The sequence below is a fragment of the Cyclopterus lumpus genome, chromosome 23, assembly GCF_009769545.1.
Source record: "Cyclopterus lumpus isolate fCycLum1 chromosome 23, fCycLum1.pri, whole genome shotgun sequence".
Taxonomy (NCBI): Eukaryota; Metazoa; Chordata; class Actinopteri; order Perciformes; family Cyclopteridae; genus Cyclopterus; species Cyclopterus lumpus.
The window spans coordinates 5030857-5050834 of NC_046988.1; the positions used below are offsets into that span (position 1 = coordinate 5030857).

The 19978-nt window shown below is 44.5% G+C and overlaps 4 protein-coding genes across 7 annotated transcripts in view; 2 read left to right on the forward strand and 2 right to left on the reverse strand.

Annotated features, from left to right (window-relative positions):
* Window positions 1-795: 795 nt before the first annotated feature.
* On the forward strand, window positions 796-5517 carry slc5a8 (solute carrier family 5 member 8). Its single transcript, XM_034526330.1, has 17 exons — window positions 796-1029; window positions 1267-1386; window positions 1586-1651; window positions 1745-1796; window positions 1914-1981; window positions 2089-2127; window positions 2445-2560; window positions 2720-2860; window positions 3059-3188; window positions 3350-3438; window positions 3669-3778; window positions 3882-3949; window positions 4035-4121; window positions 4628-4845; window positions 5006-5109; window positions 5196-5284; window positions 5382-5517. The coding sequence occupies exons 1-17, from the start codon at window positions 796-798 to the stop codon at window positions 5499-5501; spliced, it is 1851 nt and encodes a 616-aa protein (XP_034382221.1). The 3' UTR covers window positions 5502-5517.
* A 1447-nt stretch (window positions 5518-6964) lies between these two features.
* Window positions 6965-8223, reverse strand: lyrm5a (LYR motif containing 5a). Of its 2 annotated transcripts, none has more exons than XM_034525858.1 (3): window positions 8098-8223; window positions 7731-7803; window positions 6965-7644 (listed from the first exon to the last, which is right to left on the reverse strand). In XM_034525858.1, exons 2-3 carry the CDS (start codon window positions 7773-7775, stop codon window positions 7432-7434), a joined length of 258 nt encoding a protein of 85 aa, XP_034381749.1. In that variant the 5' UTR covers window positions 7776-7803; window positions 8098-8223; the 3' UTR covers window positions 6965-7431. The 2 variants fall into 2 exon arrangements, with proteins under 2 accessions (XP_034381749.1, XP_034381750.1); XM_034525859.1 differs by having other exon boundaries at window positions 8123-8194.
* Window positions 8171-13422, forward strand: casc1 (cancer susceptibility 1). Of its 3 annotated transcripts, XM_034525855.1 has the most exons (17): window positions 8185-8276; window positions 8557-8574; window positions 8823-8901; window positions 9237-9325; window positions 9404-9508; window positions 9680-9817; window positions 10029-10163; window positions 10292-10395; window positions 10537-10695; window positions 10808-10982; window positions 11051-11135; window positions 11300-11469; window positions 11556-11715; window positions 11803-12017; window positions 12113-12271; window positions 12869-12982; window positions 13072-13422. In XM_034525855.1, the coding sequence occupies exons 1-17, from the start codon at window positions 8220-8222 to the stop codon at window positions 13348-13350; spliced, it is 2241 nt and encodes a 746-aa protein (XP_034381746.1). In that variant the 5' UTR covers window positions 8185-8219; the 3' UTR covers window positions 13351-13422. The 3 variants fall into 3 exon arrangements, with proteins under 3 accessions (XP_034381747.1, XP_034381746.1, XP_034381745.1); XM_034525856.1 differs by lacking the exon at window positions 8557-8574 and having other exon boundaries at window positions 8171-8276; XM_034525854.1 differs by having other exon boundaries at window positions 8185-8901.
* Window positions 13423-13465: 43 nt separating this feature from the next.
* The window catches only part of lrmp (lymphoid-restricted membrane protein), a 30408-nt gene continuing 23895 nt past the window's right edge, over window positions 13466-19978 (reverse strand). The window contains exons 29-39 of the mRNA XM_034525853.1: window positions 19871-19898; window positions 19228-19368; window positions 18983-19117; window positions 18741-18888; window positions 18425-18465; window positions 18265-18336; window positions 17845-17903; window positions 17376-17474; window positions 16259-16384; window positions 14746-14894; window positions 13466-14446 (exon numbers count right to left, since the gene is read on the reverse strand). Of these exons, the coding sequence (XP_034381744.1) occupies window positions 14304-14446; window positions 14746-14894; window positions 16259-16384; window positions 17376-17474; window positions 17845-17903; window positions 18265-18336; window positions 18425-18465; window positions 18741-18888; window positions 18983-19117; window positions 19228-19368; window positions 19871-19898 (1141 nt within the window). The 3' untranslated portion in view covers window positions 13466-14303. The remainder of the gene's footprint in view (window positions 14447-14745; window positions 14895-16258; window positions 16385-17375; window positions 17475-17844; window positions 17904-18264; window positions 18337-18424; window positions 18466-18740; window positions 18889-18982; window positions 19118-19227; window positions 19369-19870; window positions 19899-19978) is intronic.

Consider the following 19978-nt stretch of genomic DNA (forward strand, 5'->3'; position numbering starts at 1 on the left):
CACACACACACACACACACACTTACACTTTGTTGGTGGTGTCTGTGACCAAAACATAATGTGTGATATTTTCTCACATCATACAGCCTGGGACAAGAACTACTCGAATAGAAACGGCATCATTAAAAACAACAACCACAACATTTGACTGATTATCTCAATGAGATGTCATGTCACCCATTATGTTATAAAAAAAGTAGGCTATGAATTCACATTAGTTAGTTTCTGTCCAATTACAGAAAATGCTGATGTCAGTTTGACCCAACAAAAACAAATTTCTCTGTCAGAAGTCTGTTCCTTATCAGTATCCATTATTCACATTTCACAAAAGTTAACAGAGTATAGCTGGTATCACAAATATGGAGGAATCAGACATGGGAGGACTTGTAGGCAAAGGGCGAAAAAGTTGTAACATTTGAATTACAAAGTCAAGTATATAAACAACAGAGGGTAGTATTTAGTCTGTGCAGGTCTGGGGTCTGCTGAACAACTCTCTTCGCCTGTTGACTCCCCATGTAGCTGCCTGGAACAGCCTCTTCCTCTGTCTCTGTCTCTCTGTCTCTCTCTCTCTCTCTCACGCACACACACACACACACACACACACACACACACACACACACACACACACACACAAAAGGCTCAGGTCCGTGGTCCTGCTCTCGGCTCAGTGTTGAGTGAGAAGGTGATGCGTCAGGACTTCTATTCATCCCTATGAGGAGCTGTTTTTCCAGTGCAGAACACATGGAACAGTTGGAACAACTTTCTTAAAAGTTCATTTCTTTTGACTTCCACCAACATGTCAGGGGACTCTCTGGCCGCTGGCTCCTTTGTGGCAGCAGACTATGCCGTGTTCGCTCTCATGCTCCTGGTGTCCGCAGCTGTCGGGGTCTATCACGCCTGGATGGACAGGGGACAGGCAAGCTTGGGGGACTTCCTGATGGGGGGCCGAAGACTGACAGCGCTCCCCGTCTCCCTGTCCCTGACCGCCAGCTTCATGTCAGCCATCACAGTGCTGTCCAACCCAGCCGAGGTAAAGCTAGAGACAAATTAAAAAAACATCTCTCCTGAGAAAATATTTCTTGTCTGATTCAGTCTAGTAACGTTTTTAAAGTAGGATGGGATCCATCTCTTTTTCCCAGTGCAGTTTCCCTGTAATTTCCAGTGAAAAAGAGACACAATGCAGAGACAACAAGACATGAATGGGACATAAACTCTTCGTTGTCTTCGATAATCATAGAAAACATATTCCTGCACGTTATCCCTATAGGTATACCTCTACGGAGCCAGTATCGGATTTTATGGTCTCTCCTACGTGATGGCGATGGTGGTCACATCTGAGTTCTTTCTCCCAGTCTTTTACCGGCTGGCCATCACCAGCACGTATGAGGTGAGTGTGCTTTGGTTTTTAGACATGAACTCTCGTGGCTAGAGATGTCATATGAATCATCTCTTGTGTGTAGAGCAGTGGTCAATTTGTGATAATAAGGTATTATAACGTCTTGTCAAAAGTGTACAGCTTGTCTTTCCCTTGATACTGACCTTATATAAAGGCCGTTCTTTCCTTTCTGCTTCATGTCTCTGCCAAGTATCTGGAGCTGCGCTTCAGCAGAGCAACCCGTCTGCTGGGAACCATGCTCTTCATTGTTCAGACGGTGAGTACGAAGTCCACACATCACAAACGGGGCTTCGGCCACCGAGAGCAAAACGGCAAATGTGACACCTGAGACATATCATTTCTCTTACAGATCCTGTACACTGGAATAGTTATTTACGTCCCAGCTCTTGCTTTAAACCAAGGTATGTTGGATTTCATTCCACGGGCAGCTTGGTTCAACATTCCTGCACGAGGGCCCTTCAAGCTGCTTGGTTTTGCTCAGTTGAGTTAGTCTGAACCCCCCCCCCCTCTCTCTGCAGTAACTGGGATGGATCTGTGGGGGGCCATTATCTCCACAGGCGTGGTCTGTACCTTTTACTGCACGATGGTACGTGACTCGATCTGCTCGACCGAGTGCTGACATCACCCGTAGTTCTTTAAATTCCTGGATTGGTTTATGTGTGTGACACCCGTTTGTGGTCTGCATTGTCACAGGGTGGTCTGAGGGCGGTGGTGTGGACAGACGTGTTTCAGGTAGGCCTCTGGTTGGGAAAAAACAACAAGTGGTTGTCATGGTACCGCTGGTACTAATCCGTCATTACTGTGTATGTGTCATAGCTGCTTTGCTAGCAGCTGTAGCGCTACCACTGCCAGCAACTGACCTCCACAAGTCATGACAAATCACAAACCAGATTTCATTCAAAACACCAACACTGTAGCCCATGTTTTGGACCAATGCATCATACTTAATATATTAACCATGTACAATATCTTAAGTGCAACAAACTGGTGAAATTATGCAAAAAAACAGGGAAGAAGCAACCCAAATGATCCAAATGTGCCCCCTTCAGCTCGGTGTCATGCTTGCAGGCTTCCTGTCGGTCATCATCAGGTCCGTAATCGTACAAGGTGGAGTCCTCCCCGTCATTTCAGATTCACAGCAAGGAGGGAGACTCAACTTTGGGGAGTGAGTATGTGTCAGAATATTCGGTTTGGACGGCTCTATTCAACGGTGGGAAGCACAGGACGATCGCTCCAGCTGTCAGAAACAATGTGCAGAGATATTCAAAGGCTTTGTTGCTGAAAGGTTTAGTACAAACTGCTTTATGTTTCTGTTTCACGATAGCTTTGACACAAACCCTCTGAGGAGACACACATTTTGGACCATAACCATTGGGGGGACATTCGTCTGGGTCAGTATCTACGGGATCAACCAGGCCCAGGTTCAGAGATACATCTCCTGCAAGAGCATCACTCATGCCAGACTGTGAGTCCTGATTTACCGGGAGAGACATTTACCAGGTCACATGATGTGGTAGACATCTTGGCAGTAGTGATGGCTCATTTGATTGTCTGTTTGTGTCATGCAGGGATTAGTGCACTGTAGAGGAGTTTTTTTTGTTACATGTTTTTGTCCATGTGCATGCGCTGCTTCTCCATGTGTGTGATTCTTCCTATTTTCCAGATCTCTGTACATCAACCTGGTAGGCCTGTGTGCCATCTTGCTGTGCTCGGTGTTTGCAGGCATGTGCCTCTTCTCAGTCTATAAGGAGTGTGACCCATGGACCGCCGGGCTGGTCTCTGCTCCTGATCAGGTACGACGGACGTTGACAAATAGGAACATTGTGGGATTTTTCATTTTTTGTTCCAACTGAGATCAGATCCCATTTTTTTTTGACACCAGATTTAGATACAGTACGTGTGTATGAATGCATTTATGCATTGTGAGACTCCATTTGTCCCCTGTCCTCTGCAGTTGATGCCATATTTGGTGATGGACATCTTAGGAGACTATCCTGGCCTCCCTGGCCTGTTTGTTGCAGCCGCATATAGTGGATCTCTCAGGTTAATACAGTACTTCTCTTTGAAGTTATTTCAACCAACATTGAGAATTTGTCTGTTTCAAACTATAATATTTAATGTATTCGATCAGCACACCATCTCATGTTCATCACTACAAAGGGGCATTGACTTGGGAAACAACAAGTTGTATTTGTGCATAGGTATGTGCAAAGGTATTTGTGTGACAGCTCCGCTCTGACTACGTTGCGTGTGATTTTGCTGATCAACCGCAGCACAGTGTCTTCCAGCATCAATGCGCTGGCTGCGGTGACAGTGGAGGACCTGATCAAACCGTACACGAACATGTCTGAGAGACACCTGGCCAGGATCTCCAAAGGACTGAGTGAGTGGATTGTTCTCGGGTGTATTTGAGTGGACGGAGATGTCTGTTGGGTTAAATGAGGATTTAAATCTCAAATCCTTCCCCGATGTCGTCCGTGCTGCAGGTCTCCTGTACGGGGTTGTGTGCATTGGAATGGCTGGACTGGCTTCACTCATGGGAGGGATCTTGCAGGTAGAGTGGATCTGCTTTGCATGCTTCACGTCTGTAGTTTATGTTTTATTATAGAAACAAACTGAATATGTGTCTTTTTATACAGGCAACCATCAGTATATTTGGGATCATTGGAGGTCCTCTACTTGGCGTGTTTACACTGGGTATCTTCTGTCCATTTGCCAACTCCAAAGTAAGCCTGTTTTTCTCTCACTGTACTCTTTCTGTTGACTTTGTGATTCCGGTAACCCAAGCTAATATTAAAAAGGGGCATTACGATATGTAGGTGTTTGGTCAATTTGAAAATGGATTTTTCTAAGTACCCTTTTGTCATCTATTCAAGACATGGTATTTGCAAAATAATTAATTAATTTCTAGTTTTATGAAAACATTTCTTTTTTTTAAATTTTTTTTTTTTTTTACTATAAATGAGTTTCCCTCCCACGATATTAATATACCCTGTATTAGGGTAAATTATTGATAAAATGTCCAAAAACATTGACTATTGTTTTTCTCTGAAATATCTTCATTTAATTTCTAAATGCACATCCCTATGAATTATACAACAGGGGACTTTCTCCATTTCCACCTCTTTAAAACTTCTGTATATTACTTAAAACTGCTTCTCCAAAAAAGATGTTGTTGTTGTTGTTTCTTCTTTTTTTAAAAAACATTTTCAGTGATTGAATTGTCTTCTAGGGGGCTTTGTCAGGTCTTGTGTCAGGGTTGGTGTTGTCTCTGTGGGTGGGCATCGGGGCCCAGATATATCCCCCTCCCCCTGAGATGAGCCGACCTCTGTCACTGACCACTGAGGGCTGTAACTTCACCGCCACGGACAGCCTCAACTGGACCTCCACTGCTCTGCCAACACAGCCAGCCTCCATCACCACAGCCCCAGCACACCACATAGACGGCAGGTAAGTGTGTAACTGGCTGTGATTGGTTATTAGCTGGATATGGGTCGCCATGCAAGTGGCAGCAAAATAACATTGATCTCAAGTTAGTAAGATGTATGATAGTATTGAGTTTAAGGAAATTCAGAATGTCTGATCATGTGCCACTTCCTCCCACCTCCAGCCCTCTGCTGGCAGACAGCTGGTACTCTCTGTCCTACCTTTACTTCAGTCCGATTGGAACCATCATCACTGTCAGTGTGGGACTGTTAGTCAGCCTGCTTACAGGTACACAGCATATATTGTTGTTGCGTTATTTACATTCTTCTGAATAAACTAATGTTGCCCTTATGTGTTCTCGATGTGCGTTTCAGGAGGCTGGAAGCTGAAGGTGGAATCGAGGCTTACATTAATGAAAGAAGACACAACTCTTTATCACCTATTCAAGTTTTTTAAAGAGCGAGTAAGTGCTGTGGCAGCGAAGCAATATCAAATGCTATATTCACTCATAACCAGAACAATCTGCTGACTTTCTGCTTTGCCCTCTTCCCTTTATCGAGGTCACGAGACGAACAGGAGAGTTTGACCTGACCAGGGACAGAGAGGAGAAAGCTGGCAGCACGAACCCTGCTTTCTGTGATGTTGAGCTGGACTTAACAAAAGGCAGCGTTCCCACTTGAAATGTTCGTGACATGATCACTGGTCTTACACAAGAAATGTCAACGAAAGAGAGCATGAAGCTGAGCATGCAGCTCAGGTTCATCTAAATTGTTTGTGTGTATGAATGCGAGTGAGTCTTTGTCTGTCTGAGGCTGTGTGTGATGACCTGACAGCCAGTCCACCTGCACATGTCAAATATACAAAACGTGTGCTTATTAATGCTGAAAAACAGTACATTTGACTGTATTATATGACAGTCGGTCAGAGGCCAGGTGGACAACAGTGAACCCTGATCTGAACCACCCTTTGAAATGAGCTCTAAGTGAACTGCCCTGATAAAAATCATCCTTCTGGCATTTTGAAACTGAAATCTATTTGAAGAAAAAATATACTATGTGCAGAAAATGGTTATATTGCCAGTGTGTGCGTTATTTTTATGCATTTCTTGACTCATAACTTAACATACTGTAATGTTGTAGATAATTGGTACCAACTGTGTGTGTGGCCGGAAAACAAGAACACACACACACACACACACACAAAACGAAAGGTGTCAAGGTTGTTTTATTGCTCTTTGTTGTCGAGAGAAGGGTGTGGAGGCACTCGTTTGCCTCAAGTTTTGGTCTGACTGCTGGCATTGGGGTCTACTACGTCTGGCTGGGCGGGGGCCAGGGAGGCTCTGGGGACGTCTTGACAGGGGGCCACAGTGTTGACAGCTCTTCCAACCCAGCCGATCTAAAGTTACAGCAGATAGGCTTCATGCAGGAGTCCAAATGCAAAAATAATCTCCTCCTGACGGGTCATTTAGTCTCTGATCCGGTCTGCTGAGTGACGAGTCTCTTTAAAACAAGACTCGTTATGAGTGGGGTGAGATGTTTGTTTCTTTACCTGCACTGAAATTGGTTTTCACCAACCTGGCTGTTTGGCTGCGTCTGAATGGAAGCTGAATGATTTCTGTCATAAAGTAGTGTTACAAATTAGAGTTTAGTATTATTAATGACACATCCCTCTAAAGGTCTTTAGGTGTCGGTAAGGCTTCACATTGTTTGGTCTCTTCACAAAGCCATAGTCTGAAAACCTCAACAAACATGTATGTTTTCTGAAATTTGGTTCACCTAACTAAATTAAGAGGCAGGTTACAACTATTAGTTCTGTTTTCATTATGATTAAGTTTGTTTTGGCTGAATTGATATTCACTCAATTTATATAATGCATTGTTGTTATTACCTGTTGTTGGCAGGTGGTCTATAGGTGACCCGGCAGCAGGCGTTATCAGACAACTGAGACGGTGAATGGACAGTAAATATACAGCATACAGTTAGACTGTTTTTGTACCTCATCTCAACTGTAAATAAAGTATTCCAGACAAATCAATCAGTAATTTAGTTATATTATTATCAGATATGTCCCAATTGTTTTTCCTTTTTGACATTTGCAATAAATAAAAAATCTGTTGAGACAAAAGTTAAAATGACAATATGGGTTTGCATGCCAAGAGATTTTAATTTCCATCTTTTTGATCTCATAAATACAATGACAGTAAAAGTTAAATTGTTGGAGATTGTTCGTATTTTGACACAAGGCATCACCGTTTTAAAATACTACTCATGTTCCAATCAATAGTGCATTGACAGTCATGTACATTCACTCAATACGTCTGAACACGTAATTACAAATATATACACGGAATATACATTGTACAATAAGGTTCAGTCAGTCAGACACCGAGGCGTCCGACAGTTAGAAATGTGTTGGAGGGGTAGCTGTAATATTAACATATAAATACAGTAATTAAAACACTCGCCTTTAAGTTACACGTCTGGTATAAAAAATACAATGCACATTCTGTAACAGCGTCATCACGTTATGGATCGTCCTGTGAGGACAACCGTTTCTGCTTTCATTGAAGCGCTACTGATGTGACTGTACGTTTCCGTCCACGTTGCGTTGTTATTTTTCTGGTTCGTAGTACCTCTTCTTCATGGCTCGATATTTCCTGAGGAAATACAGAGCCTCCAGTTCCTTGATGACGAAGTCTCCGCGGGCCACCAGCTTCTGGATATTTTCGGGGTCGGTGACGTCTTTATTCTTCATGAAAGCGGACTTCAGCCGCTCTCTGAAATAAGCGGCTCCCTGGGGGTACTCGCGGCCAAGATACAGCAGCTTTTAGGGGGGCAAGAGCAGCGCATTAAAAGGCGGAGAACCGCACGGAACAAGCACCCAGAGCGTCTCCGACTAAAACAACTCACCGTCTTGTAAAGCCTCATAACCTGACCCCTGAGAGGGTCGGCCATGCCAGAAAGCAGGTGGCCCTCCTCACTTCTGCAATGACAATGTGAAGGAGAAACTGCTCGTGAACCGAGACGACATGGACAGAAACGCGTGGTGTGCGCGAGAGAAAGAAGACAGATCACTATAGAATGACCCAGAGTCTTCCTGAATCCTAACGATAAGCGCTGCGACACCGAATCATGCCACCCTGGAAGTAGCTAACGTTAGCTCGCGTACAGCCCAACAAGCTAACTAGCTTAGCTCGTTAGTTCGTATTTAACACATGCCACATTCATCAAAGGCTACTGTACGAATAACCACATTAAACGGTCCTTTCATATTTACTCAGGCGGGGCGACAATGAAGAGACCTCAGGTCTTTGTCCTTCCGGTGACTATCGTGGACGGGCTCGGCCGTACCGTCGTAAGTCGTTTCGTTTCGTCGCAAATACAAACAGATAACAGCGCATGCGTAGGCGTTTCTATGGTTACACGGACGCTGTAGAGCTTTCTGTTTTCACAATGGTGAGTTTTCACGATGTGTTTTTCGAATAAATTACCCCCATTTGTCATTAAACTTTCTCATATTCAAATGGGTTAAACCGCAGGGTTTCACAATAATATTGTGTTGTTACAAAAACCTCGAAAGTAAAAAAGAAAAAAGAAAAGAGCCCATTGACTCTTCCAGTCCAGCGTCAGCAGGGAGAAGCCGTCATTTCGGTGAACACCGATATGTCCCCTGTGTCTGGAGCTTACGTTATAAACCCTTTACCTTTCTCTCTCTGTTTCCTCCTGTGAATGACAGCCGCCCAAGAAAAGAAAGGTATGCGCAAATGTCAGTCAGCACATTTAGGTATTCCAGCATCACATTCTCAGATTACCAGAGGCACGAGCGAGTTTAGTGGAAGACAGTCAGGCAGCCAGGCCAGGACACCGGCTCCGACAATCACCACTGTGTTTGTACCACCCTTCCCCTCAGTAACTGACCCTTTTCCAACACGTAGAGTTAGTGACATATATCCTTCCCAAACACTGTTTTGTAATTATGTTTTGTTTGTTGCTGGTTTCAAGTCAAAGACTCGTAAACTGACCAAGGCTCAGAGGGCGAAGCAGCAGCAGGAGGAGGAGGAGAGGTGTCTGCGAGAGGAAGGTAATCCTTTTATGTTTCTTTTCATATCAACTGGGACAAAAGCTGGTTAACTCTGCAGGGAAATTATGTAAAGTAATCTGTTTTGAACTTCAAGCACTGTTTTGGGATATACACTTGTTCTAAAGTGCTGTTAACTGTTTACCACATTGATCTATTATTGCTTATTATGTTGATTGTTTTTAATTATCGTTTTATTTGTATAGTTTTATTATTTCATTCTATGTCTATGTTTATTGTAATGCACCTTTCACCGAGTCAAATCCCATGCATGTGCAACGTATTTGGCCAATAAATGATTTCGACATGTACGCATGACACGTGCTTCCGCTTTCTAGAGGAAGCACGGCTGCAAGCTGAGAAAGATGAGCGGGATAGATTGGAGAGAGAGAGAAAGAAGAAGGAGCATGAAATACTCGAGTTCAAGGTAAGATGTCCCCAATGCGCCTATAGGAATGGAGGAGGGCTCAAGTGCTTTGCTGTCATTGGTGTCTTTTGCTGTCAGGACCTGGAGCGCAGAGAAGACGAGCTGAACGAACTCCGCCACCTACTGGAGGTTAATCATACTGCAGCCCTCAAATGGAAAACTGATGCTGTGGAGAAAGCCCAGGTTTGTGTTCCCGTCTGTGAGAAGTGACATTTGCCACGTGAACGCTTTCCTCTTGCTTCCGTAGTTTCTCCTGAGCAGACAATGCAACATTACATTTGTGATCCATGCACAATGTTGATAGAAAAACATATTATATTTTTGTTTATCAACACTCGTGATGTTTGTGTCCAGTGGGAGAGATACACAAATTGCGGCGGTATCCCAGACCCAGCAGTACAGAAGGATATTAACACGTATGTCAGCCTATGGAAAGATGACCCAGAGGTTAACGTCACACCCGTGCTCAAGCAATGCAACCTCGCTCTACAGGTCTGTATGTAGCTGCGTAAATGTCATGCACTCAGTTGATAAGCCAATGGAGTAGATCAAGTCCAGTTTTAATGATCAGTTATTTATAAAACACCAACAATGATTAGTGATATGTTCTACCTACTGAGCTACAGTCATTAACACCACTACCATTGTGCCTCATGCCTAAAAACAGGTAATGCAGGAAATACATTAATGTTGTTCCTTATAGCTGACCGAGGAGCTGGAGGGTCTGCTCAGAGATGTTACAGATCCACAAGAGGGCCAGAAGTACCAGGAGAGTCTCCTTCATTTGCTGGAGCTCATCCACTCCAAACACCTCCTCGCCACCGAGGAGATCCTCAAGGTACACGGATCATAGTTTTTCCTATGAAATTGCTTTTCAGTATTTCGCAAGGTCCAAGGCGTGATCTGCAAATACTTTGGCTTTTTGGAACAGTGTTTTGTGTGTGTTGTGTGCCCCCCGGGTCATAGAGGGCCAGTGCGAACATCGACACAGAGACAGGCAACATGCAGACTGTGGTCAACGATGACAACATCACACTCTGTCTCTGGGCCAACCTCAAGAAGAATCCAAGGTTCGTTGAGGAAACGCATCGATTTTCATTCATAGCCACATTTAACCTAGACAGAGTAAGGTTTGTCTTATTCATTTTTTTTGTATTTAGCATGAAGCACAAGTATTTAGCATTCTCTTTCTTTCCACCGGGTTCATTCAGGTTTAAAGGTTTAAACTTTGGAGAGGCGGGCCCAAGCTTCAATCTTCCTAAACAGCTCGCTGTGAGCAATATCGCTGTGCGGATCCTCCACACGCGTTATGACCACCTGTCCCTGCTGGCCAGGATGGCTCCCCTGAGAATACACACACCCAGCCAGAGGTACTTATCTACTGGTGCTCTTCCCACTGCTAATACAAATACTACTACTATGAATATTAACCATGCTCCCATTGCTCTGTGTTCATGTCTTTCCTCGTCCGTTTGTTCCGAGGTCTCTTGCAGGCGGCGAGGAGGTTCCAGCAGACATGGATGTACCTGAGCAGGGAGAGACAGGAGGTGAGGGGGAGGAGAAGCAAGACAACAAGACCCAGCAGCAGGACCCGGACGAGGAGACGCAAAACCTGGACCAGGAGGTGCAGTCCATCCAAGGGTCGGATGGGAGTAAGGTAAGGGGCTCCTAGGGTTACTCAATCCAATGTGATGTTTGTGTTCTAGTTCATTTTGTTTCTCACAGAGTGCAGCCAGTCTCCAGTCAATGAGAAACATTGCTGCGGAAGGCCGAGGGAGCCAGATACAGACACAGATGGAGGCGCTAGACGGTGAGATGCCCGGCCTGACATTTCAAATGTAAACCTGCTGTCAGTCAAAAAGAGTGATGGTCTTTTGATACAGTGCCATAACACAACTAAATCTAAGTTTGTTAGATCTAGTTTATGTTTTCTAATGCAGATTAAGATGAGTCTCCAATCATTTTTGTGAACAGCTGAGGGGGACTTGACTTCCCCCCCGGAGCAGCAGACGTCGATGGACTGCAGTGAGCGTGTCCAGGTGGTGGACTTAATGCAGTACACACCGCTAGGTGGGGTCTTCTACTATGACGCGTTTCACCTCCCGCCACAAGCCCACCAAGTCAATGGCTGGGAAATTCGACAGGTAAAGGGCTTCAGTGTTTTCTGCTTACAGCAAGCCCAACAGCGAATGGGGACCTCACACAACTCTCCATACCCGTGATTTTCTAGCTGCTGCAGAAAGGGCTCCAAGTGTTCCCCTACCCCATGGAGAGGTCTAACTTGGCTGAAAGCGAAGCTCTCGCCTGCCCTCCTGTTGGGGTGTCTGTGACACTGCCTGACTCCGTTGTCTTCTTGGAAACTCCCCAAGTGGCTCTCTGGGATGCTGCGGGTAGGACATGCAGAAACACATGCGATACTCTCTCCAGCACAGAACGGTGTCTAAAAACAGTAATGTTAAAACGGTCTTTCCATCCAGGGAAGCAGTGGAGGATGGACGGCATCACCGACGTGTCTTACGATGAGGCGGAGGCCAAAATCTCCCTCAGTATGGACTCCTTCCAAGCCTTTGTGCTGATGCAGGACACTTACGCCAACCTTCCCTTCCAGAGCTGGGAGCTCAGGCCACTGGGCCAAGACTCAGCTCTCTTCACCATCAACGGGGCCCTCGTCGACCTCAGCATCACGATCCATGTAAGAGACTGCAAAGCACTGCAAGTACGTGCCGGAGGACTAAACCAAGAGATGTCGCTTGACAGTTATGCATTTGTGTCTTATTTGACTGACAGGATAATCAGTGTATGTTGCAGTCGGAGCAAGAGAGAGGTCTCGCTCACCTCATAGGGAAGTGGATGAGCGGCCCCGTCCTGCAGAGAGCCATGCTCAACGCGGGGATTAACATCTTTGTGAGCGAGTACACGGACAAATACGTCAGCACCTGTGGGAAGGTCTGCATGTTTTACTCGTTCGCTTTCAGAATAGACCAAAACGAGAGGCTGGATTTGAGCACAGTGATTCATGGTGTCAAGGGATGGGAATGGGGAGATCATCTGTGTTTACCATGTTATTTTAGTTTGTTAGCATGCCGACATTTGCTAGACTGAGGTTGATGGGAACGTTATCAGTTTGGTTGTAAATCAAAGTATTGGCAAATCATAATTCTGACCTGATCATGGTGCTAAATTAAAAATAATTAATTATTTGGAAGACTTGAATGTCTGCACCTTCCAGAAGTTGTAATTTCTCTCAAAACCCCCACAACTCAGGGCATCGCCAAAGTCAGAGGCTTGATACCATGGTAACCCATCAAACAGTTGTTGAGCTATTTCAGTCTGGACCAAATGATCAGCATTAACATCTAAACGCTGCAAGCGTGGCTCTCAAAAATAATTGATCAAATCTGAGACGATATGCTTTAGCAGAGGTGGGTGGTAACATGTCTGGATCGTTGGAACACACTTAACAAGATTCAATGCGTATCACGAGGTTACAGTCCACCGTTTTCCAGTGTTATAAATATGCTGTGTGGATTCTCTCCTCCTCAGGACCCACTCACAGAGCACGCTGCCTACGAACAGATGGCCCTCTTCGCCTCTGCCTGCGCGTTCTCATGGAGCAAGTGGAATAGCAAATGTGGAGCCGAGCATCTCGTCATGCAGGTGCTCTCGCTCACACACACACACAGATACATTTAGCTTTCTACCCCTCCTACGTGTAACAACCCGATTGCTTCCCTCTCCGCTGCCAGGTGTGTGAGCACCACAGCCCTGCTGCCCCGGTGCCTAAAGACTCGTGGAGTCTCTACCTGCTCGGTGCGCGGAGGAGTCAGAAGCTGGAGATCACAGAGAAGAGTGAGGCTTTCTCTCCAGACCATTATCCAGGAAGTGCGTTTCACTCCACCTTCATCCACATGCTCCAGGACACCATGAGCACTGAAGGCATAGCCAGGACCAGACTATCCAACTATCTGTTTGTGGATACAGTACACAGCCTGCTCTCTGCCACCAGACCCCTGATGTATTCATAACCTGTGGGAAATCAACATGGGTTAAAACATTTTTTTTTTTTAAATCTACAAATTAAAGATATGTTAAACACCTGAATTTGAAATGTACATTATGATGCACATAAGAACACACATCTTCTATTGTAGGATAGGCTACTTTATTTGTGCAAAGTTCCACACATCTTCTTTGGAACATACAAAAGAGTATGACGTGACAACCACAGCAAGAACTTAAAGTGAAAAAAGAAAAGAAAAAATAACCTTTGGTGTCAAGACTGTGACAATGTAGAAGTATAACTTAATAAATAAAAAGATATTCATAAACCCCCACTCAAATCTAACAAACTCATAAATATAGATTTCTACATTTTTAAAACACTTAGAATGAAAGTTTTATTACCAGTGTTCACAGACTTAAAAGTTATAAAATATTCTCGGCAAAACTACATTAAAAAGGCTGGCAGTCCCCTCCCGTTTCCTCAAGTGCATGAAATGTATCTAAAAAGCCATGTGGCACAATTGGAGCCATCGTCCATTAGAGCCTTCATTCTGATGATCTTATGACATGATTGGTCAACGTTGTACCGGCTCTGATGATCAAGGCTGCGTCATAATGTGTTGAGGAAGTTGAGCAGTTTGTAAAAGGACATTGGTTTCCACCACGCGCAACGGCATCTCTCAAAACGCAGACAAACGCACACACAAAGACTAATTTAGCAAACGTGATGCACAACATCCTCCAAAGGGCTAACGAGCCCCTGAGGCTTGACCTGTGCTGCCGTCAATGCAAACCTTGTTTAAGGAATCTTCAGGCACCAGTAAAGATCCCAACAGGCTCCACTCAGAAGTTGTACACTGTACTTTCATCACTACCCCAGTGCACGGATCACTTCTGCAGAGGTCCAATGGGCGGTAACACCATGCACCCCGGGTCTGGGGGGGGGGGGGGGGGGGGGGGGGGGGGGGGGGGGGGGTTAGACGGGGGGCTGTCCGTTATGCCGGAGCCCCGTGTAGGGCCACAGCAGCTGCTGGATGGTCATCCAGGAGTCGCCAGTCCCCACAGGGGCTGCATCGACCGCTGGCTGCATCACCAGGCTGGCCAGCAGAGCCAGGAGACCTGCAGGTGAACCAGGAATATTTACTCATCACAGAATGAGACGTAACCATCATTCGTGCTGTATTGGGAACAGACAGCTTCTCCTGCATTAAAAAAGGAGTATGACCAGTTGTGTCATTATGTTTGGAACATGTAGAGCACAGACCCACTAGTTGACCAAAACAAATAGAAAACTCATACCTTTAAAAACAGTGAACTCCTCTATTGTAAGCTATGCTCATGAAGAGGACTTCTCTCTAGTTGATTGTGCAAAGAGCAAAAAAAGCATTTTAAAAAGGGAGTACTACAAATGAGTGTACCTGCTAGCACCACCACCATCGCCAACCAAAGCCAGAGACCTCGGCCACCTCTAGCTACTGCTGCAGCTGCCCGGGAAGAGGTCAGGCTGTGGGACAGAGACGGGGCCAATCCGGGGTCTGTGGGCGTGGGGTTGGAGGAGGGGCTCGGACTGGAGGTGAGCAGAGAAAGAGAAACATTCTTATAAAAAAATCCCAAGATAAAGCAAAAGACTGAATACGTTACCAAAAATGACTCAAAAGAAGGGAAGGGAGTCATTTGTGGTAACCAATGGATGGCAGGCGGGGAATTAGATGCAGCTTAATGCAAGTTGGCCTCAATGGAATACATTTTACCACCCGTCTCAAACAGTGTGAAAGAGGCGAAACCATTCCCACCAGCATAATTAGAAAGCCGTCAGCAGCACAGTTAGCATGGAGGTGGATTGGAGCATCGAATGGTAAAGGCGAAGGCAGCCGGCAATTTTGGCCCGGGGTCTGTCAACAGTAGGAGTGCCGCTTCAAATCAATTTACAGCCATTAAGAGTCACTGCAAGCTGCAAGTGGCCTTTGATTGGCACTCATATTTGACAATTTGCATGCATGTTATTGGATTTTTAGACAAATAGAATCCACAAGCACTTTGACTTTGGACTCTCCTCCCTACACACTTACAGCATTACAAACAGCTCATCCTGACTCCTGAGCAATGTGGAGGGAGGAAAAGAGGAAAGGACAGTTCAGACACACAACAACTCAGTTGTCCCGCAAAAATAGAGAAAACAGTCCCAAGTGTCGTAGTCTGCACATGAACAAGTGTTCTGATGGCCGGTCATGTTAGTAAATGACAAGACAAAGCAGGGTAAAGCAATTAAGTCAGTTAAATGGCGTGTTAGTCGCACACTGAACATCAGAACTTGAGATCCATGCATGAAGCACAAATCATGAAGCTTCTAACATCCTGTGTCACAATGACGGACACTGATCTCAAGGCCGCAGGAAATCGTTCGTTCTTGGCCCTGCCAGTAAAAACGCTCCGTTAACATGATTAAATGCTGTTGAGCCTCTGGAGAAAAGAAGAAGCTAGTCCAACACGGACCCATAGAATGAAAGAGTTTCATCACTTAGGAGGTTCCAAATACTTGCAACTTAAACAAAACCTTCAAACTTGCATATTAACTAATGGAGAATTTGCTGCTTGCTATTAGAAGTCAATTCCAGGATAACATTTGTTCGATATGTCGGTGTCTCAAAATGCTCCGGAGCATTAACGATGAAATCCCCGGCAGATATAACATTACGGGGACTGAGACTGAAAATATAAATCCGTCACTGATTACAAGATGTCATAAGATGACACATTGATGGCTGTGTGAAAAACAATACAGTTAGACGTAGAATAATAATATCTAATCGGTCATTCAGTTTGCAGCTACTGGAACCTCGATACAGCGACATGGTGAACTCTTCCACTATGCAGCTAGCCTCTGAGCTTTTCTGGGAGAAAGTGGTGCTAGTGGTATTTGGTTGGACTAACGTCTTGAGGGGCAATATGAGGGCGGTGAGTTTGCTGCCCAGCTCACTGAGACTGGACCTCCTCTTCTCTGCTACCGGCTCGTCCTTCGGCTCGTCCTCCGACTGGCAGCCGGTGTTGTAGGCCGTCCTGTGGGCACGCGTGGGTCAGGCATTCACAAACACGGTTCAGTTGCACATTCAAACAAGCATGGCTGCACAACCACACCGATTGTGTATGTGCACATGCACACTACATGCACAGGCGGCCAACACAATATTCACCGATTAACACTCTCCTGCTGTAAACTCAAATATTTTAGAGATACCTGCAATAAAACGACTCATGCCCAGCAATTCCACTTGCATGCTCCAATATTATATCATAAACCCACAAAGCAATTTCACCACCTTTCAGATATTTGGCGAGCATTAAAAGTGTTGTGTCTCCGAAGCATCAATTTTGACTGAGCTAATCAAATAAAATCCTCTCCCCTCGTCCAAATATTTGAAAGCTACATGATGCCAAGAAAAAAAGAAAAAAGTCCAGTTTTTCTTTACACAAAAGGAAAAATGAAAATGCCAAAAGACACATTTGCTTCTGATAAATGCTTTCCCATGCGAGGAGGGACCAGATGCATGAAAGATGGCTGCCGTGTGATATTGATAGAATCACCGACTTCTCAAAAGAAAAAGGTTTTGTTTAAAGTTTGTTCCAGCAGTAACATTATTGCTGCTTAAGTCCGTCACTGTAATTACGTATTTGCAATTGAAAATGTTTTCTTCAAAACTTTCAGGAGTGTCATATTTGTCTGCATTACGTGACACTGCTTTTGGTTGTTGCGCGCCTATTTCTTTGATTTTTTAGGAAGAACAAGAGTGGAGCACAACCCGGTTTACCCTCTGAAGCATTTTAGGAATTATGAAAATAATTTCCATACAACATCCACTGCAAAGTGCTTTGGATAGATGTAAACTTGACCACAACAAAAGTAAATGACTGAAAGTTTCCCAGAATCCTTTACTGTCGGACTGACTAATGATGTCACACTAGAAAGCTGCAATCTTTATGCATCTGGGGCCAGAGTGAAAAATGCGTGTGACGCAGCCAGCGTGGGACCCTTCTTCTTGGCATGTCTTACCCCTTCATCATGAGAGAGGGCTCTTCAGTGTCAACCCAGGCTGCAGAGCTAACAAAACGCTTTAGTGGGGGGCGTGCGGCGCTCTTCCCCGGCACATTCCTGGAAACCATCGTTATCACATAAGGCCACAACAACAACAATAACCCTTGTGTCATGGTACAGCAAGCGTTGATGGGCTTAAAAAAAAAAAGAGCCAAAACCAGTAGCTTCCTGCACATCAACAATGCTGGTGTGTTTTTAAAAAGGTAATTTAAACAGTCCCAATACTTTTAAATTAAGAGCATGTTCCCCTTCACAATTGCTCCACGTAGCTGCGTCTACGGCGTATGAATGAATATAAATCGCTTTGGATAAAAGAGTCAGCTAAATGTAATTTAACATGCAGAGTAAATCTTTTTTTAACCTCAATCCACATGATACAATCCAGGCAAATGTAACCCACATAAACACATATATTTAAATAGCCTACCATGGGGATCGCCTGGTCAGTCTCTCCGTTTCTGCTTCCGAGCCATCTTGTGCTTTGGACTGTGGTGGGAAATTCAAACAATACGAGTCATGATTCAGCGAGACGAAAATGCTCCTTTGCACAGCCTGAAGTAGAACAAACATATACACCTGGTTCCATTTTTTGGGGGAATTACACTTAACACTTCTTATTTAAACATAATCTGACAATTGTCATGCACCACATGTAGGTGGCATTGAAAGAATTGTATCAAAAAAATAAAATAAACACTTTTAGGATCATTTCTTTTTAACTCTCCATCAACCTATGGAGCAATCTGCACTCTTGCGAACAGGAAGCATGCTTTGGACAAACTGTATTGTATTACGAGTGCAAGAAGCACACTTGCTGGCTAAACTGAAGGGCATGCATTGTCCTCACCACATCGAAGTGCATGTTGGCTCCACCAGAGCGGGGGATTGCCGCTATGCTGACCCGTCGGGTGGACGACTGCTGGAGGTGCGGAAAGGGAAAAGATATATTACTTCATAAACACACAGGAACATTACTGTTGATCAAATGCAACCTAACTGCAGCCGACCTTGTAGTACTGTGTCGTCTGCTTCTTGCCACGGAAGTCATCTGGAAAGAAGAAACAGTTTAGTTATTAACACATATGCCTCAATTGTATATACACTCAAACACTCATTCAACAAAACTCAGCTACAGAAAAATCTAAATCAAAATACAATTCATTTTTAATAATACGTAATATGCAACTCGAGTCTTTTTGCCATTGCCACAACTGTAACATGTGATTTTTCTAGCTTTAGAAGAACATTGTGATAATGGATGTGCACATACTAGCTAACTTATAACTTCAGGCTTAAAATTTACTGCACCTGTAACCACTCTACCTCTTTCCGTTTGTGATCCAAACGACCGCTCGTTCTGCATGAGCGCCTCTCTCAGCTCCAGCAGCTCGGCGTGCTCCTTAGTGTACATCCTCCTCAGGTTCTCCACATGCTGGATCATCACCTCCACAGCCTTACCAATACGACTCTCCTGACAGTCACATACTCCATTAAAATCATCAGAATCAACATTACCAGACAGAACAGTGTAAACAAATTGTTAACACAAACACACATTATCACACCTGATGAATAGCTCCGAGCATCTCAGAGCGACTGGACACCCTGGCCATGGACTGGATGAGGATGTCCAGGTTCTTCTGGAGCCTCTGGATGATCTCCATTGACTGGTTGTCGTCCTCACACAGAGGAGTCAGAGCCTGGAGGAGTCAACAGAAGAGAGAGAAAGGACAAAGAGCGACACAAATGAAGAACCAACAGAAAAACAACGGCTTGCACCCGCCAGGAGTGCAATGAGGAGGAGACTGACCTGCAGTAAGCCCTGACAACTGGACACCTCCCTGCGGACATTTTCCTCAGCCAAGTCACGTGACCTCTCCTCCAGTCGGAGTCTCTTCTCCAAGGTGAACATGTCGCACTTGAAGCCCAACGCCAGACGCTGGAACTCCGCCTGAAATACATTTTTTTCAATTTTGGCACTCACTGCTGGACACACTGTCTAGACACATTTCTGACATTTCCTTGTTTGATTAAGAGCTTTAGCATATCAAAGACAGCATCATTGTTCTGGCGTTACACCAGATAAACATAAAACTCCTGCACTTCCCTGTAGACAAACCTCACGTTTCAAGAGAATCCCATCAGAGCATTAAAAAAGTGATAGATTAACTTTCTATGTGTATTTTTATTGTATGGATGCAAAATTACAAAAATGTACCACAATAACTTTGTTTATCGATATACCAAATTTTACCTCGTCTCCTGTCTGAATTCTCATTTGAAGAGAGAGAGAGAGAGCCTGCTGATATTACAGATGTATATGTGGCTTCTAAAATGTATTCTCCCAAAAAAAGTGTTTTTGTACAAAAAGATAAAATAAATTGTCCTTTACACAGCAATTGCTTGCATTATTAATACTCGAACACAGTTCCATGATCTGATGGTATACATACCTCGATCTCCTTGTCATTAGGTAACAGGCTGCAGATAAAGAGACGACAATGAAGACTCTGACAAGCCTCAATACATAAACACATGGATGGTGATGGATTTTAAGAGTC